The 24568-nt window shown below is 48.0% G+C and overlaps 11 protein-coding genes across 11 annotated transcripts; 4 read left to right on the top strand and 7 right to left on the bottom strand.

The window, feature by feature from the left end:
* Nucleotides 1–134: 134 nt before the first annotated feature.
* On the top strand, nt 135–1561 carry T069G_04450 (beta-lactamase domain-containing protein; the record flags this gene model as incomplete). The annotated part of the gene is made up of 4 exons (XM_056171660.1): nt 135–531; nt 592–743; nt 798–1077; nt 1131–1561. 4 exons carry the CDS (start codon nt 135–137, stop codon nt 1559–1561), a joined length of 1260 nt encoding a protein of 419 aa, XP_056028518.1.
* A 139-nt stretch (nt 1562–1700) lies between these two features.
* On the bottom strand, nt 1701–2558 carry T069G_04449 (enoyl-(Acyl carrier protein) reductase domain-containing protein; the record flags this gene model as incomplete). Its single annotated transcript, XM_056171659.1, has 3 exons — nt 1701–1903; nt 1963–2297; nt 2353–2558. The coding sequence occupies 3 exons, from the start codon at nt 2556–2558 to the stop codon at nt 1701–1703; spliced, it is 744 nt and encodes a 247-aa protein (XP_056028517.1).
* A 412-nt stretch (nt 2559–2970) lies between these two features.
* Nucleotides 2971–4285, bottom strand: T069G_04448 (zinc-binding dehydrogenase domain-containing protein; the record flags this gene model as incomplete). The annotated part of the gene is made up of 6 exons (XM_056171658.1): nt 2971–3009; nt 3058–3174; nt 3235–3639; nt 3736–3818; nt 3858–4089; nt 4142–4285. The coding sequence occupies 6 exons, from the start codon at nt 4283–4285 to the stop codon at nt 2971–2973; spliced, it is 1020 nt and encodes a 339-aa protein (XP_056028516.1).
* A 346-nt stretch (nt 4286–4631) lies between these two features.
* Nucleotides 4632–6266, bottom strand: T069G_04447 (aldehyde dehydrogenase family domain-containing protein; the record flags this gene model as incomplete). The annotated part of the gene is made up of 5 exons (XM_056171657.1): nt 4632–4697; nt 4759–5277; nt 5336–5763; nt 5803–5920; nt 5997–6266. The coding sequence occupies 5 exons, from the start codon at nt 6264–6266 to the stop codon at nt 4632–4634; spliced, it is 1401 nt and encodes a 466-aa protein (XP_056028515.1).
* A 315-nt stretch (nt 6267–6581) lies between these two features.
* On the bottom strand, nt 6582–9382 carry T069G_04446 (fungal specific transcription factor domain-containing protein; the record flags this gene model as incomplete). The annotated part of the gene is made up of 8 exons (XM_056171656.1): nt 6582–6817; nt 6879–7088; nt 7144–7364; nt 7426–7863; nt 7922–8272; nt 8318–8345; nt 8391–9127; nt 9183–9382. The coding sequence occupies 8 exons, from the start codon at nt 9380–9382 to the stop codon at nt 6582–6584; spliced, it is 2421 nt and encodes an 806-aa protein (XP_056028514.1).
* Nucleotides 9383–10644: 1262 nt separating this feature from the next.
* Nucleotides 10645–11689, top strand: T069G_04445 (short chain dehydrogenase domain-containing protein; the record flags this gene model as incomplete). Its single annotated transcript, XM_056171655.1, has 4 exons — nt 10645–10696; nt 10750–11017; nt 11066–11351; nt 11411–11689. The coding sequence occupies 4 exons, from the start codon at nt 10645–10647 to the stop codon at nt 11687–11689; spliced, it is 885 nt and encodes a 294-aa protein (XP_056028513.1).
* Nucleotides 11690–12539: 850 nt separating this feature from the next.
* On the top strand, nt 12540–13463 carry T069G_04444 (SMP-30/Gluconolaconase/LRE-like region domain-containing protein; the record flags this gene model as incomplete). The annotated part of the gene is made up of 1 exon (XM_056171654.1): nt 12540–13463. The coding sequence occupies one exon, from the start codon at nt 12540–12542 to the stop codon at nt 13461–13463; it is 924 nt and encodes a 307-aa protein (XP_056028512.1).
* Nucleotides 13464–14031: 568 nt separating this feature from the next.
* On the bottom strand, nt 14032–15495 carry T069G_04443 (flavin-binding monooxygenase-like domain-containing protein; the record flags this gene model as incomplete). The annotated part of the gene is made up of 2 exons (XM_056171653.1): nt 14032–15372; nt 15454–15495. 2 exons carry the CDS (start codon nt 15493–15495, stop codon nt 14032–14034), a joined length of 1383 nt encoding a protein of 460 aa, XP_056028511.1.
* A 598-nt stretch (nt 15496–16093) lies between these two features.
* On the top strand, nt 16094–16957 carry T069G_04442 (amidohydrolase domain-containing protein; the record flags this gene model as incomplete). Its single annotated transcript, XM_056171652.1, has 2 exons — nt 16094–16151; nt 16212–16957. The coding sequence occupies 2 exons, from the start codon at nt 16094–16096 to the stop codon at nt 16955–16957; spliced, it is 804 nt and encodes a 267-aa protein (XP_056028510.1).
* Nucleotides 16958–19842: 2885 nt separating this feature from the next.
* On the bottom strand, nt 19843–20412 carry T069G_04441 (cupin domain-containing protein; the record flags this gene model as incomplete). The annotated part of the gene is made up of 1 exon (XM_056171651.1): nt 19843–20412. The coding sequence occupies one exon, from the start codon at nt 20410–20412 to the stop codon at nt 19843–19845; it is 570 nt and encodes a 189-aa protein (XP_056028509.1).
* A 1600-nt stretch (nt 20413–22012) lies between these two features.
* T069G_04440 (uncharacterized protein) lies at nt 22013–22979 on the bottom strand (the record flags this gene model as incomplete). Its single annotated transcript, XM_056171650.1, has 4 exons — nt 22013–22289; nt 22348–22740; nt 22799–22829; nt 22889–22979. 4 exons carry the CDS (start codon nt 22977–22979, stop codon nt 22013–22015), a joined length of 792 nt encoding a protein of 263 aa, XP_056028508.1.
* Between the last annotated feature and the right edge of the window lie 1589 nt (nt 22980–24568).

Raw genomic sequence — 24568 nt, 5'->3', positions numbered from 1 at the left:
CCAATATGGCCCTCTCCCCACAAAGGTATCATCTATCTACAGAAAATACTGTAAAAGATTTAAAAACGTTATTATATGATGGTATGAGCTGTAATAGATGCCCAATGCATATACAGGTACACTAAAATATCATAATGGCGAGCTTTTCTCTCTCTGAGCAGGCTGCGGCTGATATACGCAGCCTTCTCGATATCGCCTCCACGGGGCAACCAACCGGCGTGCCCTGTGCCAGTACCGTTGTTGTTGGTACCGGTTCTCAACCAGAACTCTTTGTGCACTCCGCGACGGCTTCATTTGGAAGAAAGGATAGGGAGGATAGTAACGATATTTATTGGTTGGCGTCGTGTACAAAGCTGGTCACTAGTATTGCTTGCATGCAGCTCGTCGAGGCCTCAATTCTCCGTCTCGATGATGCAGACCAGTTGGAAGGTCTCTGCCCAGAGCTTGTAGATCTCAAGGTTGTGCAGGAGAATGGCACTCTAGAACCGGCGCAGTCCCGCATCACGCTGCGGATGTTGTTGACTCATACAGGTATTTTGTCACAAGCTAGTATATAGAGAGCTGTGACAATTCTGACAATTATAAAAATAGCTGGATTCGGATACTCATTTCTAAACCCCAAGCTTCAGGCCTACTCTAAGGCATGTCGCGCTGACAGAGTCAATTTTAACGAATTTTCCGGGCACATGGATGACATTCTACAACCTCTTGTCAACCAACCAGGAGAAACATTCGAGTATGGTGTAGGTATGTTCACTGTGTGTTTTTAAATATGCTCATGCTAAGCCGTATCTAAGATTTCCATGGACTGGGCTGGCGTAGCCGTTGAGCGTGTTACGGGCATGAAATTAGGTGATTACATGCAGCGCCACATATTTATTCCCTTGGGCATCCACGACTTGACTATGACTCCCTCCTTAGAGATGAGAGAGAGACTCGTTGGCATATGGCAACGCGACCAAGAGGGCAACCTCTCTCCTCGCACACCTCTCCTCAGCCGCCCGTTGGAGGCAGATGCAGCCCACAGCTTCCATAGCGGCGGCGCAGGACTTTTTGGGAGCACCCGAGAATTTGGAAGTATGTTCTACACAAACCATTGCTGGCTGTCACTGTGTTAACCTTTGTCTCAGAAATCCTTGCCATGTTGCTGCGAGACGGCAGGTCTCATTCAGGCGAGGTGGTACTTGCACCTGCTACCGTTGAAGCCATGTTTACCAACCAGCTAGCATGGCTGCCAAATTTTGCCCGCCGTCACTTGCCTGCTGTAAAGCCGGAGCTAGTCTATATGGCCGAGGCTTTCTATCCCCCTTGCCCGCCGCCGACGCCGCAAGGCTGGGGACTGGGCTTCATGATTACTCCCGGCCCGACCGGCCGCTCTGAGAAGACAGGGCAATGGTCTGGCCTCTCCAATGCATTTTGGTGGTGTGATCGGCAACAGGGAATTGCTGGCCTCGTTGCATCCCAAATTCTGCCGTTTGCTGACCCCAAAGTTGTCGAGCTTTGGATGGGGATAGAATCCAAAGTATACGAAGGTATTAAGGCAGAATCGTTAGACAAGTAGACAGCACTTAGTCTTAGAAATATGGACGAACTTGAAAATCACTAGAACGACATGAATTGACCGCATTTTCAACTATTTCGATGGTGCTCCATGTGTTATAATTGCTATCCAGACCAATACAGTTACCTAATAATAAGGATCATAAGCTTAGTTGACTATGTAGCCCACCATCCACAGACAAGTTCAGGCCGGTAATTCCATCCGACATGCTGCTGGCCAGGAAAACAGCAGCGCTTGCAATATCTTGTGGCTCTCCAAGTCGCTTGAGAGGATGTCGTTGTGCCATTTCTCGCTCGATTTCGACGTTTTCTGTCATAGCTGAGATCATTGGAGTTCGCGTGACTAAGGGATTGGGTTGAGTTAGCGTTGATACTATAAGCACTTGTGATGACCATACATACATCCCGGAAGAATCGAATTGCAATGGATGCCGTGAGGAGCATAATCCATAGCTACTGCTCGTGTAAAGGCGATTACAGCCCCCTTGGTGGCCGAATAAGCAGGCGTGCCTGGTTTACCCAACACGCCGAGTATTGATCCGATGTTGATAATAGTCCCAGCCCTACCGTCTTTGCGATTTCTCTCTTGGCGCATCATCTGAGTACCAGCATATTTGCATCCGAGAAAGACACCGCGCATGTTTACTCCCCAAGTTCGTTCGAACGTTTGTAATGATGTCTCCCAGATGGGTCGCGGCTCAGAGGCCTCTGGGGCAATGCCAGCATTATTAACCATTCTACATACCATCAGCTTTTAAAGATAATGACTTGACTATATGTTGTAGAACTCACATGTCAATCCGACCAAACTGATTCGCTGAATCCCGGACGAGCTTCAACATGTCACTCTCCTCTGCGACATTTGTCGAGATAAAGACCGCCTTGCCCCCTCGATCACATATTATTTCATGCGTGAGTCGGTTCTTGTTTGCGTTGGGACCAGGTGTTTGGTCGGCACAGACGACGGTAGCGCCCTGCTTGGCAAACTCCAGTGCCATGGCTTGCCCCAAGCCAGACGAGGCTCCTGTAATTACAGACACCTTGCCCGCCAACAATCCGGCACGAGCTATAGCAGAGGCCATAGGTAAAATCACAATAAGCGCAAATACTGTTCACATGAATCTATAAAAAGGCACCTTATATCGCCCAGATGTCATGTATACATAGACGGAAGTCATGCCGCATGTGGGTCAATCTACGGCTGCATATCCGCATGGCTTCCGGTGTAGTTCTGACCTGTTGCGGACAGTTATGTTCACAATAAATGGAACTATTCTAAAAGGGTTTCAATATGTACTAAGTGTATTGTGCTTTTTTAGATTTTATGAAAAAGGTGTGTACAATTCGTTCTTCTTTAAACTGGCTTGTATGTAAGATAAAAAAAATGATTCAGCGGTAACCAGATCATCATCAGTACAAATTCTCCCACGACAGGATCGGCTTGACAATCTAAGATTCATTAATAACCTGAATTCTTTTCTAAGTCGTAGCACTTACCAGACCCGATTCAAGGTCCGTGATTGCCTTGTCAAGTTGCTCCGCTGGATAAACTTTTGCCAAGCAGTCGACGGGGAATTTTCCATCGCGGTAGAGCTCGAAAAGCTTAGGAACTAGCTGTAGGTCGAAAGGTTAGCAAACCTACAAATATGAGAGTAAGGGTGGGGAACTTAATACAATATGCGGATCGGTGGCTCCCTCAATGACACCGATTACTCGTTTACACGACAGCAGCAAATCCAGCGCATTGATTCGCATGGTTGCAGTTGGAGCGGGAACTCCCACTAGAGCCAGCGTTCCGCCATGAGCGAGAGCTTTCACTGAGGCCTCGAGCACTCCGACCAAGCCGGTTGTGTCTATAATACTGTTTGGGCCACCCGGGATAATGGCGTGCAGCGCGGTCTGCAAATCTGGCTCTGCTGCCGAGTTGACAATATGTGTTGCCCCTAGAGAGGATGCCACCTTCAACTTGGCTTCAACAACATCGATAGCAATGACGTGTCGTACCCCGAGAGACTTTGCAGCCAGCATCGCCGCAATACCAACGGCTCCCATGCCCACAACGGCTACAGAGTCCTGAACCTGTGGTTTTACCACGTTAAACACAGTTCCAGCACCTGCTAGGTAGCCACACCCCATGGGAGGTAATGTGCGGAGCTCTTCTGGCCTCGCATCAACCTTGATTATGCTCGCCTCTGCGACGACGGCCAGCTTGCTCATAGATGACTGTCCAAAAAACTGTCCATGAACCTTTGTGCCGTCTAGAAGTGATATTGGTGATTTTGCTCCGGCATCTCGACGGGCAGGGCGGACAAAGTTGGTCTCCGTCATGTGTGGACATGTGCCACACCGACCCTCGAGACAGAATCTACATTGGCGGCAGGAATGAAATGAAAGCAGTACACTGTCTCCTGGCTTCAAAGATTTATCCTTGATTGCGGATCCTGTCCACCTCACAACGCCAGCTCCCTCGTGACCGAGAACAGCTGGGTAGCCTCCTAGTGGCATGCCACCATGCTGGACAACAACATCCTACAGGAGATTAACAGAACGAGAAGGCAACAAAATAAGCCGAAATGCTTACGGTATGGCATATACCTGTGTACCAGATCTCCACTAGCACCTCGTTTGGTTGTACCTCGTCCAAGACAACATCACAGAGAGTGAACGGATCTCCTTCACCCTGCACAACGTAGGCTTTCGTACGGATATTTCTCGGAGCTGCCATTTGGAGACAGAAGTTATTGTAACTTCAAGCAAAAGAAAAGAGGGATTAGTCAACTAGAAAAATATTGGCTTAAGGAGCAGAAGCATGCTATATACTGGGCGAGGTGCGGCGCTAATGTTTACTTCGTGGGCCGGAAGCACTCCCGTCGCTCCACCCGTTTGGGACTCATTGGGCAACATTGAAACGAATGTAAACAGTATTTTTAAGTATTTAACTAGTAGCAATCTGAAACTAGGATTCTGTGGGTAGAAAGTCTTCCAGATACAACGACTACTATAATGTATGTTTAATGTAAGGCTTATACTGAGTCGCATTTTAAGCTAGCTACTGTTCGCAAAACTCCCTCTTAGCCTGCCAGATGCGTATCTGTGATGGTGATCGTTTTTAATTGTGTAAACTCGGCAAATCCTGGCTTTCGTTAGCATGGGTCCAAGTACGGTCTGCAAAATCAGATCATGTTTACCCCAAGGCACCCCAAATCGGCCCCAACCGCTCTCTTTGACGCCTCCGTGAGGCATATGCGCCTCGTCATGGATTGTCATGGAGTTGATGTGGACTGAACCACTCTCAAGACGCCGCCCAATCTCAATTGCTAGTGGGATGTTGGCCGTGTAGACACTTGCCGATAAGCCGTATGCCGTATCATTGGCCAGTGCTACAGCTTCGTCGACTGTGCTGAAAGGGATGAGCAGGGCGATTGGGGCGAATGTTTCAGTATGCCAGATCTTCATCTCCCTAGTCACATTGACAAGGATCCGAGGTGTCAAGAAAGAGCCATCTTGATGCGCACCCTCTCCCCCGCCTAGAATTCTTGCTCCCTTTGCCCGGGCATCCTCTAGAAGTGATGTGACCTTCGATGTATGTTCGACCGAAGCCCCAGGGCAAACGTTCTCACTGAACCGCATCGAACTTGCGGCGAGTTTCTCTGAGAACTTATCGAGGACACTTTCACTTACAAGGATCCGCTCTGTCGACATGCACACCTGGCCATGCTGCGTACCTATGTTAGTCTTCTTGTCTAGCGTAGGAACAAGATACGAGCCGACGCACGTGTGTGAAAGCCCCAATAGCGGCTGCCTGCGCTGCCTTGTCTAGGTCAGCATCTGGGAGCACGAGCTGTGCGGACTTGCCGCCCAGTTCTAGCAAAACTGGTTTACAGTGCTTTGCAGCGTTGGCTGCGATAATCTTGCCCACTGCCGTGCTGCCTGTGAAATTAATCTTCCGTACACGGCTGTCCGAGACGAGAGCGTTCACAATCGATACAGCGTCTTCCTGGGAATGCTGTATGACATTGAGGACACCCGCTGGGAAGCCTGCGTCGTGAAAAAGCCGACCGATGAAATGGTGAGCCATTGGGGTCTTCTCTGAGGCCTTGAGAATCGCCGTGTTGCCGCAAGCTATGGGAGTTGCTACTGCTCGCATACCGAGAAATAATGAGGCGTTCCATGGTGCAATGCCGACCTGAACACCGAGAGGTTCTCGGAAGACCATAGCCAGCATAGCGTCCGATTGCTTACTGGGCTGGACGACAGCATCCATGGTGTGCATGATCTGACCCGCTAGTTCTTCCAAGAGGTCAATACTGGTCTGAATATTGATCTGATGGACCATGAAATCGTCAATTGGAGTCTCGACCTGTGGTAAGCACGTAATGAAAGGGATTAGAGTCCTATATGAACACGTGGAGCATTGTAATGATGATTGTACTTGCCCGTAAGATAGCTGCCGCTTCTTCTCTACGCTCTCGTAGCAGATTCGCTGCCCTGGTGAGCAGCTCCCGCCGCTGCCATGGACTACTCCGTTTCCAGGTGTTAAAGGCCTGGTAGCTACTGTCCACTGCATTCTGAACAATCTCTGGTGTAGCGCCGTGTGCCGTTAGGGACTCACCGGTGGCACTGTTGGTTACTGGGAATGTAATGCCGGACAAGACTGCTTTATTGCCGATCCACAGAGGAACCGTTCGGCTCTCAAGCAATGACATGGTTTCTGCTACTGTTACTGCTTCCTTGTATTGGAGCTAAATTTCAGACCATGGAGAAGCTCGTACATATCATGGATGCAGGGTACTTTTTCACGTTATTTTCCGGATGGTGTTGCCATAGAGCGGATCACTATCCGGCATGTGTGGGCTAGGATCCGGTACGGCTACCACACCGCGCGCTGGCTCGCGGCAAGCGGGGAGATATGCTTGTTCAAAGGTGACCGTAGGAATAAGCCGATACGTACATAGTATACTCTTAAGACATTCATGAAAACGAGACATTATTGATGGTTTATTTAATGCCCTATATGGGGATTATAAACTGTTCTCAGGGTGCTCCTCGTAATATAATCCTTGTGTAAGCCAGGCAATATCAGGAGTATTATACATCCAAATCTGCTCATCAAAGCGCACATCTTCCTGCATAATGTCCGACCGAGAGAGTAGATCTTTGTTCCAAATGGAAGGGTCTGGTCGTACATGGCTATTTTCACCTCCCAGCATGACTGCAGTGCCGGGGGTTTCTAGGACACCTAAATCGTTCATTACTCCTGCATTCATATTTGTTACCCTGACGACCGTAATATTAACACTTAGAGGGAGACGACAAACCGTTCTGACTCCGGTAGTGGAAGACTTCTTGCTGCACCGAGATGAGAAACTTGCGGCAGCGTCCCGCCGCACGGCTTCGACTCTGGTAATGTTTGAGAGCTGCGAAACATCGAGTCAGTCCTTCGAGAAGTGAGGCCTCGTCCATGCAGTGGATGTGCTTCGGAGAGCATAGCAGACTGATGAGAAAAACCATGGCGCAGCTATGTATATCTATAAAGGGACATAAGCACGATTTTCGACCCACAGAGTGCCAGAAGGGACTTACAGAAGACCGTGTACCACGGAGGAGAAAGGACGTCCGTCTTGAAATAGATATTATCCTCAATCAGCTGTAATAATTCTCGTGCTCCAGACACGCATAGGTTGGCTGCCTTGAGCACCATCTCATCTTGCATGGAACCTGTGCCCAATTCACTTGATTGCGATGCTGGGTCACAAAGGCCCGATAAAACCGGTCGGAGCATCATTAAATGAACGTGCAAATATCTTTCCACACTTGTGAGTACTGACTTGTCGTGTCATACGTTTGAGGGACTGGCTAACATACCTAACCTCCAGGACTATCGCCTGTCTACGGTACACTACCTTTCTATCTGATAGGTTGAGAGTAGGGGGCTCTCCGCTGTTCTTATACCGACTAGCTTGAAGATGTGGTGGTAGTCTTTTATGCCATGCTGTAAGCAGACTATCAACGGCGAAGAGCTTGTGGAAGTCAACACTTTTTACTCCAGTGCTGAGTGAGGAGCCCGGGCTTGGGTTAGGATCCGAGTGGTACAGCGTGGTCAGGATCTCGCCGAGGATATCTTGCAGTTGAACAGTCTGTACATAACATTCTGTTAGGCTCGGTGTCTCATCCGGCTGTGATCCTGGAGCGTCCGGAAGTCGCGTCAAATATTCATCATCCACGGCTACTGGAAGGACGAGATGGCTCTGCGACATGGCCGCGTGGACAATCAAGGGCCGCCCGTACGTCAAGCAGAGGACTCTGATACATGGTCAGCCACCAACCGAGTGCGGAGAGGGGGTAGCAGATAGACACTTACCGATCCAACAACACACAGCCCGCCCATGCCCGTCTTCGCATCTCTGTCTCCGCTTGGTCAAGGGCCTGTGATGGGCAGCAACCCTGGTTGCAGGTTTTGGGGTCGTGGTGCAGCCCAATATTCTGGGCGACGCGCACCGCAAGCCCGACGATGTTCCAGCAAGTGCTCGACATCTCTGTGCTCTGTAGGTACTGACTCATGAGCAACAACGTTTGCACGAGAGCCAAACTGCCTGCAGCGAGCATGTCTAGATCCATGAGCTTCTTAGCACGCTCAAAGAATCCGCGGCTCAACTGCTCTCGGTCCTTGTGGCCCATCCTGGGGCTGAAGAGGGCACCTAAAGCAAACACACTGTTGAGCATGCAGTAGAATAGACGGTCGCCCATGGAGGCATACAGGCCCGCCGGCGCGAAGGGTTGGGCCTCTGTGTTAAGACAGCGTGGCCCCGTCTGAGGGTACCATATCATACGGTAGCGTTCTTCGAACGACGGCCTATGGATAGATGGATAGAGTGAGTGTGTCCAACGCCAGTAGTTTTCCACGAGATCGTCGGCTTCCTCGCGTGGAGGAACTGTCATGCCAAATACCGCACTGTCCGTCTTGAGTGAGTGAGAACGCCCGGATGAAGCACACGACGGGCTCAAGGCAGAGACCAGCTCATGTTGGCATTGGGAGCATGGCCTATTATTCAACACAGACCAGTGTTTACGGCACTGTTGGCCCATGGCATTCCTTGCCCTGTCTACCAGACTCGCAGTACTGGAGGGACCAAAGTACTCAGAAGGTCTCCTGTTTCGCCTACCACCGATGCTATTCAAGGGAGCTATGACGCCCATTGCGTTCACATCAGTGTCATCGCTATCCGAGCTGGCGTCAAGATCTGGATCTGGGTCTTGATAGGCTGGAGAGGGCTTGCTGCGCAATGAGTGCGACAAGTCCTTGGGCGAATCAGGAAGGTTGTTATTTACGGCAGGTCTATATTCGACCTGCACGTCGGTGTAGTAAGGTGGCAGGTTCTTTGTAGTCTGATCAGCTGGTGGGCTCGTTGGCTGCGCCATTGGTTGAGGCATCTCCATATCCGGACTGGCATTGGCGGGTTCCGGCGGCGATAACCCTGGAAACAGAACGCTATGAGCAGATTGGCTTGATGGAAGATTCTGTGACGACTCAAGCTCCCGTATTCGAGCCCTGAGACCCTCAACATAACTGTGAAACTGTCAGGAAGGGTTCGGAGATCGGATTACAGGTTTGAAGACGTTACCTATTGGTCCACATCTTGCTGACCCTCTCCTCGTTCCAGACGCAAGTCGTGATGCTTCGTCGACGGCATGCGCCGCATACAGGCTTCACGCCGTCACACTTGCGCTTCCTATCGCGGCATTCATCGCAAGCTAACGGAGTTCGGCGCCGTTTACGAGTGCCTCCAGGCTCGGGAGACCCGGCAGTAGACCGTGGCGACATTTGTGACACCATTGGCATACTCCTATGGCATCTGTTGGACGGAGCGAAACCAAACTGAACTCGGGGTAAATAATTTTGCCGCGCAAGTAATTCAGATACAACGATCTGATTGTGTGTGGTCTCTAGCACCCTGCTTAAATGGATTTGAGGTATGACAGATGGTTGAAAGGACACACCGGAACCCACGGTGGCGCTAGACTGCACTCCGCTTTCTCCGCGTACCTATTCACCAAGGCTAAACATGTGCAGCTGAGAATACCCCATGGGGCAGCCACTGCTACACTACTCCTACTCTGTACATGTAAGGGGATCTTAGGGGATTTCAAAGGCCCTAAGTCAAGGGGGGCATCATATACCCGCTTACAGTTTACTCTTTAAACGCGCAAGTACTGCAGGATTTATCTCAAACCGGGGTTGCAAAATGCCCCATCCTGGCTTGCAATGGGAGATCACCAAGTGACAGATATTTGCAGCTCATTTTTTCCATCAGAATCCCACGGCAAGCTGACATTGACATGATGAAAGGGTCTGCTGAAGCATCTAACCAAGAGCTTGGCAAGAGGTTTGCAAAAGAAAAGAAAAGGAAACAGGCCCGCAAATTAAGTATCAACTCGTATGTGTACCTATACATGAAGAGAATACGACCACCATTCTAAATGAGTCCAGTGTGATGGGTATATACGCATTGTTTGTTTCTGTTCGCTGACCATGTCTCGATTTCCCCCTTTGTTGCAAACACCTCGCACGGCAACATGGGCAGGACGCTTAGCGACTTTCGGACTTTACGTGTTCAAGACGTTGGGCAAACACAAACAAGATGCGGGGCACCTGCAATCATGGCCACATCCGGTGAACCGAGCATTAGTCGTCTAGCATAGTGACGATGATCAATCAGAGGCTCTCAAATATGTTTCGTGAAAAGAGCATTCTAGGATGATGTAGACCAACCCGTCTCGTATTATTGGACCTAGCTCGACGCTAGCGGAAGCGCATCCGGCCTCACCTCCGGAAGCACATCCGGCGTGCGCTGTTGACTCTTGAGAATGCGTTCAATATTGACCTACTATCACATTATCCCATTCAAACAGTTTAGAGGCTTTCACTCAATAAGCCATTCAATTTCAAAACCACTGTACTTCTTATTTAGTGTAACCAGGAACTCTGGCACATAAATGCATCTCAGACGTTTACATGCAGCGCCGGAATAGGCAGTCAATCTGAAAGACCGACCTATCGGATATTGTGCACCTGAGACTAATATCATGGCGCTCTCTGTAGCAGGTAGATACGCTATTATCACTGGCGGCGGATCAGGTGCAACTACCCGTCATTGTGTCAGACAGCCTCAGACTGACTACCATTACTAGGCATCAATCTCGCATTTGCGAAGAAGCTTCTCTCCCGCGGGTGCTCCGTTCTGGTTGGTGATATAAGCCTGCGACCAGAGGCCCAGGAACTTCTAAAGCAGTATCCGCACGATCCTTTAACACCTCCATCAGCTAATAGACCTGTCGCGCTATTCAAGAAGACGGATGTCACATCATGGCCGCAGCTGTCGGCGTTGACTCAAGCGGCTGAGACAGCCTTTCCACAAATTGATATCGTCGTTCCAGGTGCTGGCATTTTTGAGCCTAGGTGGAGTTCTTTCTGGAATCCTCCAAAGTCACCGACAAATCTAAATAGTCCTTCACAAGATGACGCAGACGGTGACCCAGGTCACTACGCCGTGATAGATGTGAACCTGACGCACCCAATCCGGCTCAGCCAGCTCGCTATTGCCCACTGGACCTCACGTCGCATTCCGGGCTCGCTGCTTATCGTTGGTAGCATGGCTGGATACGTGCATGGTATCGGATCACCATTATACTTTGCTAGCAAACACGGCGTACACGGTTTTGTGCGCAGCCTCGGTCGTTTGCGGGACACGGTCGGAATTCGCACGGCTGCTATTGCACCTGGTGCTGTAAATGTATATTCATCCCCGTTAAAGAGATTAGAGTTTCTGCTAACAGAATTTCTTTTGTCTAGACACCATTATGGAGCGATGATCCTGACAAAAGCAGCATGATTAGTGCAGATGAAATTACAGCCAGCGCGGAGGATGTTGCTGATGCTATGCTAGAGTTGCTGGAGAATCCGCAATTCGGTGATGGGACGATATTTGAGGCAACAGCTAGAGGCACACGGGTAGTCCCCGCGTTTAACGCCCCTCCACCAGACATTGAAGATGGAGGGATATCAGAGTATGAGGCTGGAGTGGCGAGACAATGGGAGAAGAAAATCACTGAGGAGGGCTTAAAGGTTTAGGCAAATTAAACTCAAGATGTCTACGGAGTAGCTCTATATGAGATTTGCTTTTGTTTTCCAACATTTTGTAAAGATCCATATTTAAAACTTAGGTAGTTTGTATGGCATGTCTCCACGTTAGTTCCATGTTTTTACCTCAAAAAACTTCTCCGCTATCAACAAAGATATTGATGTAGAACGGACGGATATGTGTGTATACGGGATAGCAACTATCATCATAGAGAGTTGGCTTAATCTTTGCTTATTTTAAGCTAGACAACCGCTGACAAAGGAGTACGGATCCCCGGAGTGGGCTTTTCAAAGGGAGAAAGGCCACGGAAGCAACTCCGCAAGCTTCCATGGAGAATGACTCTAAGAATTTCACTAGGCGGTGGCTAGCGCGACTGAGCGAAAAACTCCTTTCCATACCAACCGAACACCCGTCCGAAGATCTCTCGAGAAAGCCAGTCACCACTGATTGGGTACGGACTAGAGATAACGTATTAATTCCTTCTTATGATCCTAGTATATTAATTCTATCCATTACAGATAAAAATAGTATAGATATTGGTTCAATTACTTCAGCAACTGTCCTACTTTTGGCGAGAACTTAGGGGTTTATACCTACCTCCCCGATTCTTGGTACGAGGCGGGTGTGATCCGCTAGCGGTGAAGCAGAGGATCTCGATTAGCATCTAGGCATCTCATCCGGGGCCCCAGATTGAGGAAGCTGGGGTTGCGGGGAGATCCAGAGTACGGCCATCTGGACATACATAAAATACGACATGTTGTCTTCCCTGCTGCGACAAAGTTGCCAACAAGCTTCGGGCACTACACTCAAACGCATCTTATTCATTGTACCTCTTCAAAGATGGAGCCCAAGGAGCTTACCCACACACAACTCGCCTATGGACTTCTGTTTGGCGAGTCCCCTCGCTATTACAACGGCCTCCTCTATATCAGTGATATGACTGGACGCATCATATACACCATAGACCCTTCCTCGGGCGAAAAGAAAGTGCTCCGTGAAGTTGAGAACCAGCCGAACGGCATGTGCTTCTCCTCCGACGGTTCGCTCATCTATTCGTCCATGTTTGATGCTAAGCTATACCGTCGAGATGCCTCTGGTAAAGATACACTGTACGCCGACATGTCTGGCGTTATGACTGGCTACTGCGGCGACATGGCGATCGACAACACTGGTCGTGTCTATCTTGATGACACAGGAGCACGGGTCTTACACGGCGAACAGCCGCGGCCGGGCCGCCTTCTCGTCATCGAGACAGACGGCTCCGTCAAAGTCGCTGAGGAAAACATCATATTTCCCAACGCCTTATTCATCAGCCCCGACGGCAAGGCGCTATATTGTGCGGAGACCTTTGGGTATGGCCTGCTCAAATGGGACATTGGTGCCGGTGGCGAGATCTCCAACCGCCAAAAGGTGTGGTCTCCCACCACAATCTCACCAACCGGCGAGGTCGGCAATACCGCCCACGGCCTTATCGGTATCGACGGTGGATGTATGGATGACGAGGGAGGCATGTGGTTAAGCTGCCTGGGCCTAGAAAAGTTCATCCGTCTCGACCAGCAGGCAAACATCACGCATGAAATCCATGTAAAGGGTCATGCAACGGCATGCACTCTTGGCGGAGATGATGGGAAAACACTCTTTCTGGTCACCAATTGGTTCCCAGATGATGAGGAGACCATTTTCTCAGCGATGGTTGCAAAGCGGACCAAATGTACTGTGAGTTATGCGAGAGTAGATGTTGCAAAGGGCACGGCGCGGCCGTAGGGACTTTATCGAGATTCCCAGCAGTTACAGTCTAGAGGATCATTATGAGAGTTGCTCTACTACTTCTATGTCAAATGGATACGGCTGTAATTAGTGAGAGGGTTTCCTTTAGTCGATGGATATTACTATAAGTGTGAATATAATTCTTTCATTGCCTTCCATTTACGATAAAAGATAGTGAAATTACAAACGAGTAAGTAGCCATCTAGTTACTTTTGTTTCTTCGAGAATAGCATATTATGAGGCCCAGCGAATTACATATATAGATAATAACCTCGTTCAGCAAAAGCGAGAGACATTGGGTATCCAGCACACATGTTCAAGAGCAATGACAGACAATTTAGGATACAAGTACATATCGGCCTTCATCTAAATATAAACTAGAATACCTAATGAGGCTGGTGCAATTATTTCCTCGCATGTATTGGAAAACTTCCATATTGTGCCACTTTTGTGGTTTGAGAGATTGTCTATACCCAAATACAGTATCTTCCTTGGCATCTATAATGAGGTCCTTTATCTTGAACAGCACTGATTCCCGAAGCATTTATCATATGCCTCATACGACCTACGGCTTCACTGCCCGGAACACTAAATCCTTGGTGATACTGCCATATCTGGCCTTCCACAGGTCCACAAAGTAGTTGGTGCGTCCTCTCCAAGGTCCAATATTGCCGCAGCGGGGAATGAAGCCTTGTGCTTTTTTCACATATGTAGCATTAAGATCCCAAATCGGCCGAGGCTCCATGGGAACTCCCTTGGGCAAACGCGGAACAACGCTGGAATAGCGCTTCCTCCGCATGTGCTGTAGAAGGCGGCAAACAAGCCGGGAGCTTGTTTCAACTCCCAAGGTCCAAGAGGCATTGACATAGCCCATCATAAAAGCCAAATTCGGTACATCTTGTAACATCGTTGAGTTCCAGGCATAGCGGTCAGCGAGGTTGATCTCTTCGTCATCCATAGTGACGCGAATATGACCACCAACGCAAAACTTTAGGCCCGTGGCGGTGACAATTATATCCGCTTCCAGTGTTTTTCCATTATGGAGGATTATAGAGTCTGAGGTCACCGTCTTGATGTGAGCAGTCTCTACGTGCGCCCCGCCCTCTCTGAGACTCTCAAAGAAGTCGCCGTTGGGAGAGAAGCAAACACGCTGGTCCCAAGGCTTGTAGAGCGGCCGGAAGTGGTCCATGGAAATTCCTTTGGGAAGTTGTTTCGCGACAGCGCCTTCCAAAGAAGCCCGAGAGCGCTCGGGAAAGAGCCGGCAGAAGTTGTACAGGATAACAATCATCCACATAAACATCCAGCGATCCAGTTGGAATGCCCACGTCTTAGGGAGAAGTTTGTGTATCCATGAACCGCCAGTTGTATTATCGATAGACATGATGTATGTTGGACTGCGTTGCAGCATCGTTACATGGCTTGCCTTCTTAGCTAGATTGGGCAGCAGGGTGATGGCGGTGGCACCGCTGCCGATGATGACCACCCGCTTGCCAGAGTAGTCGAGATCTTTAGGCCAGAACTGAGGGTGGACGAGATCGCCACGGAAGTTAGATAGACCCGGGATCTCAGCTTGTAGGGGTTCTTTGTAGTCGTAATAGCCTGTCCCCAGAATCAAAAACTTGGTATGCAGCTCAACGCGGCTGCCGTTGGCTTCGACCTCCAAGGTCCAGAGCTCCGACGCCGATGACCAATTGGCCGCGATTATGTGGTGCTGAAACCGAATGTGGCTGTATATTCCATCCATTTCTGCCGTGGTGCGTAAATAGCGAGCGATAGCATCACCATCTGCGATGGCTCGATTTTCTTGCCATGGTTGCCAGCCGAATCCAAACGTATGTAAATCCGTGTCAGATCGGATGCCAGGATAGCGGAACAGGTCCCACGTGCCACCAATGCTATCACGGCCCTCAAGAAGTAGATACTCAGAATCAGGCAGTGTTCTCTGAATATGATGTGCCGCGCTGATGCCAGAAATGCCAGCACCTACGATGATGACATCGTGGACGTGATTTGGAGTACCTTCCTTCATGATGTCTATTGCCGTGATTCTAGGATTCTGAAACGATCGCTGCTAATTGTTCATCAAAATTACTGCCATGAAAACCCACTTACATGTATGTCGCTGGGCGGGAGACATCCGGAGTCCTCTCATCCATTATCACGAATCCCTGAGCCGAAGTGGGGTCCGGATCTGAATCCGGGGGTGCGCCTTGGGTCTTAGGTTCAACCCGGATAGAGACCCGGGCACGATATCATAGCATACACTGCGGGGAGCCGTACGGTTACCCAAACGGCGATCTAAACTATACCCCTCGGGCGAGGGGAGCTAACTGCGCTGTTCGTTGGGTTCAAAGGGCGATTTCGTATGTTGCGATTGGAGAGCCCCGATTTCTACGCAACGCAAGTTCTTCATCCTACGCCCTTACATGTCTTCCCCGGATTCTACCTCCGCATTGTGGGGAAGATCTCCATGGGGAGAGATTCTGAGGCGGATGCCAGCAAGCTGAGGCTTGTATGGCTATAAAGGAAACACTGTTTGGCAATGATTTCTTGCAAAACCAGATTCATCCAGAAGAAATTTAACCCACTAACAGTAACTATTTGTGCTTTGACCTTTTCAAATCACAATGACGCCCAATAGAATCGATGTCCATCACCACTTTGTTCCAGACTTCTACCGCCAAGGTACTGTTTCATACACTAGAATCTCTATGTCATACCTACTAACCTCACGTACTTCCACAGCCGTCGAGGTGTCCGGTGGTGACCCATCTGGGTGGTTTATCCCCGAATGGACACCTGAGCTGGACCAAAAAGTCAATGAAAAATTCGGCATCACTACTTCCATCCTTTCCCTCACGGCCCCAGGAGCCTGCATCCTGAAGGATCCCCAGGCCTCTGCCAACCTAGCTCGGCAGGCCAATGAGTTCTGTGCCAAGTTGCGAGATGAACAGCCTAACAAATATGGCTTCTTTGCCGCACTGCCAAATCTCCAAGACGAGAAGCTCACACTCAATGAGATCGCTTATGCCTACGACGTTCTCAAGGCGGATGGTGTGGTCCTCTTCACACGCTATGGAAAGGGCAATCACTATCTCGGCCATCCGGACTTCAAGGGAATTTGGGCGGAGCTAAACCGGCGCTCTGCCGTGATCCTTGTTCACCCTACCCACCCGGTTGATACCGCCCAGGTCAGCGGTATGCCACAGCCGGTCATCAGGTATCCTTACGAGACGACCCAGACCGCGATCGACATGCTGCACAACAAGACGGTCCGTAATAACCCAAACTGCAAAATCATCTTATCGCACGCTGGTGGTACACTACCTTACCTCATCGGCCGCCCGACCAGTGTCTTAAACAAGACGAAGGAAGACGCCGACGCATTCTGGGATGATGCTCGCAACTTCTACTATGACACGGCCGTTGCCGGGACAGAAAACGTACTGTGTATCCTGGAGAAGTTTGCCAAGCCTGGCCACATACTATAAGGCAGCGATACTCCGTACGCAAATAATGACATTATCGACTTCCACACATCTCGGCAGGACGCGTACCGATTCCAAGAGCCAGCCCTGGCCGCCCAGGTGAACCGCGAAAATGCTCTAGCATTGTTCCCAAGACTGAAGAATCAAGCACTGAATTAAATGGGACGGGAAACTTGTCGTTTTACTAAATTATGTCTACATCAGGGTGGATTTTTATCTACAACACCTGTCTAAGAAGATATACCAAGGTGAATCTACTCCGTCATAACTAGGCATCTGGTAGTAGACAATGGAATTATATACTCCTAATTCGGGAGCGTGTCATAGTAATCGCGGCAGTGCATTTCATAAGACAATGTGTCGCCTGTAATTGGTGCAGTAGCAATATTACTGTGGCGCCATAAACGCAAAAGTTTTTGACAATACTGATCAACAATCTGGAGGATGCCATCACTAATTGTGGTAAGGCTCCAAAAGTGGTTATAAGAGCGAGCGGACCAATAAGAATTTACCCACTTCAGCTGATGCCAGCTACATACTAGCGCTACAAGTTCTCTTGCTTATCCTCCCTGAGTCATAAAAAACAGCCCGGGTAAGACCGTGGAAGTCGCGGAGTATGTCATAGCTAGATCTCAGTTCGCCTTCACCCAGAATAAACTTGGAGCAATCAAGCTACACTCTGCCTAAGTAGGTGCATTCACCTTCTCCATCCAGCTTGCGGCCTTGAGAGTGTCGTAGGCTCTGCGCACATACTAAAGCAACCAAATCATCGACTATCGTACTACGGAAGTCGCGTTAGCCGTAAACAGGGGGCAAACCTGTAGGCTGTTACCTGTCATTCAAAGATTGACAGGTCCCATGATAGACTGCAGATAAAATGGTGCGGTTAGAGGATCTACCGGGAAAGACGGCAACAAGAAGAGCTGTGAGAACCAAAGTAAGAACTGGGTGTATTACGTGGTAAGTTTGTGGGCCATTCCCTGTTGTCGTGTTGGTTGCTAATTCAGTTGATAGTCGGTAAGATTCGTTCAAGAAAGTACTGTAGTTCTCACCATACTAACGAGATGACAGAATCCGACGCGTCAAATGCGATGAAGCAAAGCAAAGTTGCAACAGGTGCCTGTCCACAGGCAGGGTTTGCGATGGATATGATCTAACCGTTCGAGTCGTAAATCCATTGGGCAGGGCTCGGCAAAAAGGTGTAGTAAGAGCTTCTGGTGATTTGACTATGCCACCAGCACTGCTGAATAGCATATTGGGAACTGAAACGGAGAAAAACTTTTTTTATACCTGCAGACGTGCAACAGAAGGAGGTGTAGCTTTACATATATGCTGCGTTACATCATTTTGGACCCAACTCGCACCGCAGCTTAGCCATGAATACGAGGCAGTACGCCACGCGGTTATAGCAGTTGGCGCCGCTTATCACTTACACAAGGTGGCCGATATAACCTCAATACCACGCGGCACGAAAGAGAAGATTGAGGTATTCATACTTCAACAATACAACAAATCTATCTCTGTCTTGCGACAGGATATTTCACAGAAGCGCTACATTCACGATACCGGAGTCGTTCTAATATGTTGTCTCGCATATATTTATCTGGAAAGCCTTCGCTTGAACCATGCAGCAGCCATAAAGCATCTCAAAAACGGAATACACATCATTGAATCATCAGTCGACCTGAGAACTCTACGTAACCACACTTCAGCTAGGCATCCCTATAAAGGAAAGAGCGCAATTCTATCTAGCCAAGATTTATGGGGCATCGTCTTACAATTTCGGAATTGTGAGCTATGCATGCACTGCTTCTCAGCGGAGGTCCCAATGACATTGGGGAGCAAGTTATATGAGAAGCACTCAGCCAATACAGCCGCCGCTCAACCCAAGTCCATCAGAAGCATTGCGGAAGGCCATGAAGCAAGGATTCAATTAGCCAGTGAGGTCATGTCTCGCGACTGGCAGTGGCAAGAGTTCAAGCACCAACCCACATTCTGGGTAGAAAGTCATGTTCACCAGGAACTATCTTCGCTTCGGCAACGAGGTCGTTTTATTGATTTGAGCTTGCAAGCATATATGTCCAGTCCAGCTGCTCCTAGGAAAGGAACTTGGGAGTATTATAGTCTTTGCATGGATATGCTTCATACTGTGTCCATCTTGGCTGTAATTGAGCTCATGCCAGTACCCCCCGAAGAACATTCTCTTTTGGTGCATTCCTCGAGCTTCCAAAACGAGATTCTCGGTAAGATGCTTGCATACGGTGAGGAGATGCACGCTGTACACAGTTCTTTAGGCTGGCCGCCGCCAGATGTCAGCCTTGAAACTTCGATAGTCGGTCCAATGTATTGGGTATATGTGTATAGCGCCCATCCTCAGGACAAGAAAAGGGCGATGAAAGTTTTACAAGAAACAAAGCAAAGAGAAGGGCCATGGGATGCCAAACAGATTTTGACGATGCTAAAATGGGATGCGGAACGGCAGTGCAGCTGCGAGACGTTACGCAAGTGGGGAGGCGACGCCAATTGCTATGAGCATTTTAAATGAAGCCTTAAGATAGGAGCTAAATTGAATTGTAACCGGGTAATTATTGATAAAACAAATGTCTGCAAATCAGGACCATCACTGAGAGATTCAGATCCCAAACCTCTTCTCAACAACGATAACATCAATCCTACTGAAGTTTATATGGTATCCAGCGAGGCTGCTTTATATTGGAATGTTATCTAAGACTGATTAAACACCCATACGTAGATACCAAAGTAACGTATATTCAACTCTTAACATCTTAACATAGAAATATCCGTTCAAGGTCAAAACATTCGCCGCAATTGACTAGCAACCCATACCCTGGTTCACTCCATCCAATTCAAATGATTGGCTTCCTTTACTACACACTTTTCAGTTCCTCGATGGGCACTTCCTCCGCTAGCTTGGTGCCGTTCACTGTCGGCAAATCCGCGTCTACTAACACAAAGAATCCCCGTGCAACCTCGGTAGTGCTGTTGTTCTTCCATGAATGAATTGTGCCTCGTTGAATAAGGATATCTCCTCGTTTCAATACCGTACTTTCTCCACTATCAAGATTTAGTTGTAATTCCCCTTCGATAATAACTCCAAAATCGATAGTCTTCGTTCTGTGTATTGGTCCTTCCGACTCTCCCGGTAAAAAATCAACAACTCGGAGCAGAGTCCCGCCAGGAATACTGAGACCCACATTATGTGGGAGTCGATCTTGGTATGCTTTCAGGTCTTGGTCGTCTTGTAAGATGCCTGGAGCTTGGTTCAAAGTGTAACATAAATAAAAGTTCATGCCAGGAATGTCAACCCGCGGCGGGTTCTCGGACAGATCTTCGCTGATAACGGCTTTGCCATCGGCGTTATGAGTAGTTATCACACGTCGTGGAGGCGGTAAGTAGACCGGAGCCGGTGAGTAAGTGGAAATCTTTGTTGAACTCATGATGGAATAATGAATAGTTCTCTTGGAGCATATGTTACGTTGTAAAGTTTGTGGTATCTACCAAAGAGCAGGCGGCGCACCACCGCTACTTATACACATTCTTCTTTTACGAATTACTAAGTCAATCATGTTTACGGCTCAATAGAAAACGTCTTGGGCCAGGGATATATGAAGCGACTCAACTTAGGGACCCAACTTCAATATGCGTCGTCGTTGTTTTTGTCAACATCAAGTGTAGGTTCAGCAAGATTACCCAACATCAGCTGACGGACTTCTTCTTTTATTGGTTGGCTCGCTGCGCAACCCTCGCTTGGGATTAGCACAACCCTATCAGCGCAATGCTTAGCTTGTGTAGAAATCGTGGCGCGCTTAGTTGAAAGATGAGGTCATGGCCAATGGATTACCCTATACGCGGCTCAATGTCGCCTATTTCTCTTCCAGATGGGTTGTCAAATGAGACGTAGGAAAATTACAAATAAAAATAACGTCAAACGGTTCCTGAGCTATGTAAAGGCTGAGAAAATATCTGCAGTGAAGTGAGGGTGAATATGTTAGTCCGCACTTGTTCAACGGCTTGGACCCACACAACCAGCGATCACATATTAGGTACCTAGCCGTCAAACTAAAGTAAGAAGCTGTACTGTTCAACTCTCAAGGTATAAGTAGAGGAGATTACGATTAAGTTGCTATATACGGGAAGACAAAAGGTGTATTTGTCTACTCATGGAGTCTAAGTCTTCTTGATGGTCTTTGGGTCTGTTGTTGCGGTATCAACAAGCTGCTGACCACTGAATTTATCGCTTGTGTCATTAATCTTTTGTATTTCACTTACTGAGCTGGCTAATGCGGTATCTGTCCTAAATGATGAGGTACCCCTTGCTTAACGATGCTGCCTCATAAGCCTAATATGCGCTTCAGTGATTAAGCTTTGAAAATGCATAAATAGCAGGCGAACAATGGGAAGGCAATTCTCCAGCCGGCGAAAAGCTCTTATTGGGAAAATTATTTTGTAGTATTGAAACAGGGGCAGCTAACTTTCACAAGCTTACGACTTAGCTTATTGTGACGCTTGCCTAAATAGGTAGGTAGTTAAGAGCAAATCTCGCTGATCCGCTTTTGGCATGTCTTAGCGTATAAAATAAATGTGCTTCGTAGGCTATGAACATTGCAACAAGGGTGAACATTTCCTCCTGCTGCTTGATCGCAATGGTCTAACTGTCAGTGATTCAGAGATTGATGCTTTGTTGTTATTATGGACTTAATTTCGATTCAGATAGATCACACCATATTTCCTTAGAGCCATAATACTCCAGTTATTGACAGGCAAATTATTCACACCTGTTCGCAGTTGTGCTATATGGATCCCAAGTGGCTCCGTAAGCTGATAGGGGGCACTACACAAGGTCATCACTCCCATTGACTTGAGTGATTATAGTATCCTTGATAGTGCCGTAGAGTTGCAAATGCAGAAATAAAAAATTGTATTCGAAATATATCATCTCAATACTCACAAGACAGTTGTAGTCTTAGAGAATGTAAAATAACGATAGACTGATCATCAGACTTCTAGAGCACCCATGGTCATATAGCAGCTGTAGTCTTAGAATGGATGATAGCCGCAGACCGAGCTAGCCAAAGCCTGGGGGTTTGAAGCAGCCTTTCCCCAGTTCCAGTTGCGGGGGATGTTTGTACCCGGCTGAAGATTATTGGCAGCAGGCCAGTAGAAATCGTTGTTGCGGAACATCTCGGATACAGTCGTAGCGCAGTTGTTCTTGCCCAGTCCAGTATACTGGTGAGCAAACATTGTATGATGAAACTTAGCTGAGTAAATCATAGCGTGGTTGCCGTTTCTCTTGCCTCCGTCCGTGAATGATTGGCTATAACAACAATTTGACTCAGCATTAAAGTCCATATCGAGAGTGGATGTAAACTTACCCGTCATCCCAGGTCTCCAAGTCACCCCAAGAGATATAAGCCTGATTGGGATCCTCTTCCAAGATAATACCGTTACGGAACCATAAACCATTGCTGGCTCTAGACAGGACTACGCAGGCATACTCCCAGTCTGATTCATGTCCTGAATCGTGGCGGAAGTAAATATCGTAGCACACACGTCTTGTGCCGTCATTGCAGTCGGTGGTAGTCCAGTAGGTCGGGAACGAGGTGCCTTGGGTACCTGCACCCCTCCATTGGCCAGGAGATTGGCAGCCGGAATCCAGATGGCTGCCGGCAGGAACACCACAACCGCTTGCGCCATTTCCGTTTGTCTGCTGGCCGTTAATCTCAGCAGCTTGAGGATAGCAAGCGCCGTCTGAAAAGAACCAGATCCTAGGCTGTAGTTAGTGACTGTGTTCTATTGATATAGTTGATTAGTTCCATAGCATACGGAGCAAGGTCTTTGATGACAAAGTCATGATCTGCGCCAGGTATATTAGCTATATTTCGCCTCGTAGTGCATTCCATCAAGCGGACGTACTGTGTGCCCAGTCATTATCGCTATACTCATGGGCGGCGAAACCCAGCTTTGCAAAGGCAAGAAGGAAAATTGAAAGGAATTTGGCAGCCATTTTGACCAAGCAAATATGGAGTGAGAGGTTGTTAGAGGCGAGTTAATCTGGAGTGATAGACTGGTGATCTGTAGAGTAGGCTTCTGCAAAAGAACTGAGGACTCTGAGACATATTTATATTCTTCGCAAAGCTGTAGTATTTGATGTGATACAGGGATCCAATGATATTGCTAAATCTTTACACTAGTTCAGCATAGCCTCGGTCAATTACATTCAGAGGATATATCTCCATGCCCTTGCTTTTGTGGCAACTAATGGACTAATCGGTATAGGGGCTTGTAAGCGGATTTGGCCGAAATAAAAACAGAAGTACCTTCACCGTAGGTGGATCTGTTCCATAACTAACATTTTAGACGTACCAAAATGTCGATGGTGAGGATTTCTATAATAAAACTCGTGCTCGGACCATGATATTTACAAAGCCTTGACTCGTTGGGGTCGTATAATTTGTCTTTTCTTTTTAGTTGCATATAAGCTCAGTCCCAGATCGTGGTAAATTGCTCGTTATATTAAGCGCTGAGTCAGACATCTAAGCCACGTTTGACTATTGTTTTCCTCGATCCAGAATATACGACTGTCACATGTAAAATAACAAGTAAATCACAACATACCGAGAAGATACACTTCTTTATTCTCCATTTATTTTGGAACCTCCAGCATAGCATAACTGAGCCAGCTACTAAATTACCTGATTGGCTGGAGAATTTGGTGAAAAAAAGTAATATAACGACTAGATTAAAATAAAATAAAAGTTTTTTCACATAGCATATGTAAGTATTAAGTAAAACAAATGATTTTTACCCACTGAGTCGTGGCTATGTCAGGTATGCTTCAAAGTACCCTTGCGTTAGCCTCAGCATATAGTCTATACTATGAGCTGAAGAAGCTTGACATCTCTACTGCAGATAGATAGCGCTGACGTGAAAGTGGATAAATGATCAGTACCGTTCCCAAAATCGGCTATGAAGCCGAGGGGAGATGATAGTGGTAGCGGAAATACGGTAAGTTTCCCTTTTCCTAAGGGATCAGCAGTTTACGAACATACTTGTCCGCTGCTTTGGTTCCTTCAGAAAGGGGACTAAAGGCGTAAAACACCCTCTTCTTTCCCCTTCGTTGTAGATAGTTAAGTCACGGGCTTAACAAAGGACAGAAAGCGAGGTTCCACCGATCAATTAAGGAAGAACGTATGTACAAAGTTGTAAAGCAATGGTGTAGTTATAAATTTTCGTAGCGGAGTAGCTCATATAGCTTGTATATTATCTCCTAGGTACTATGCAGTAATGTTTCGTTAAATTCCGTTCATCAACAAACGTGCTGGGCGGATACTAGAATGCCGTGACTCAATATACTAACGGAATGTACATACTAGTACTCTGTCTTCGTAATGGCGCTGAAAGGGGGATTTCTGAAATGTCTACCTTATCTTCAACATTGCTCAAAAAGATAGCGTATCACCGTAACTCTCCGCCCCCTGCTAGCATATTTCAAGGTACAGGTTGCTATTAGCTTTTAGCCCCGGTGTCCGATCTAGATCCTAGAGTAGGAGGCCCCTTGAAGGACCGAAAATCAAAAATACTTGGCTGGATTGG

The sequence above is a fragment of the Trichoderma breve genome, chromosome 3 (assembly GCF_028502605.1).
Source record: "Trichoderma breve strain T069 chromosome 3, whole genome shotgun sequence".
NCBI classification, from domain to species: Eukaryota; Fungi; Ascomycota; class Sordariomycetes; order Hypocreales; family Hypocreaceae; genus Trichoderma; species Trichoderma breve.
The sequence above is the reverse complement of the archived record's forward strand: the minus strand, read 5'-3'. Positions and strand labels throughout refer to the sequence as shown.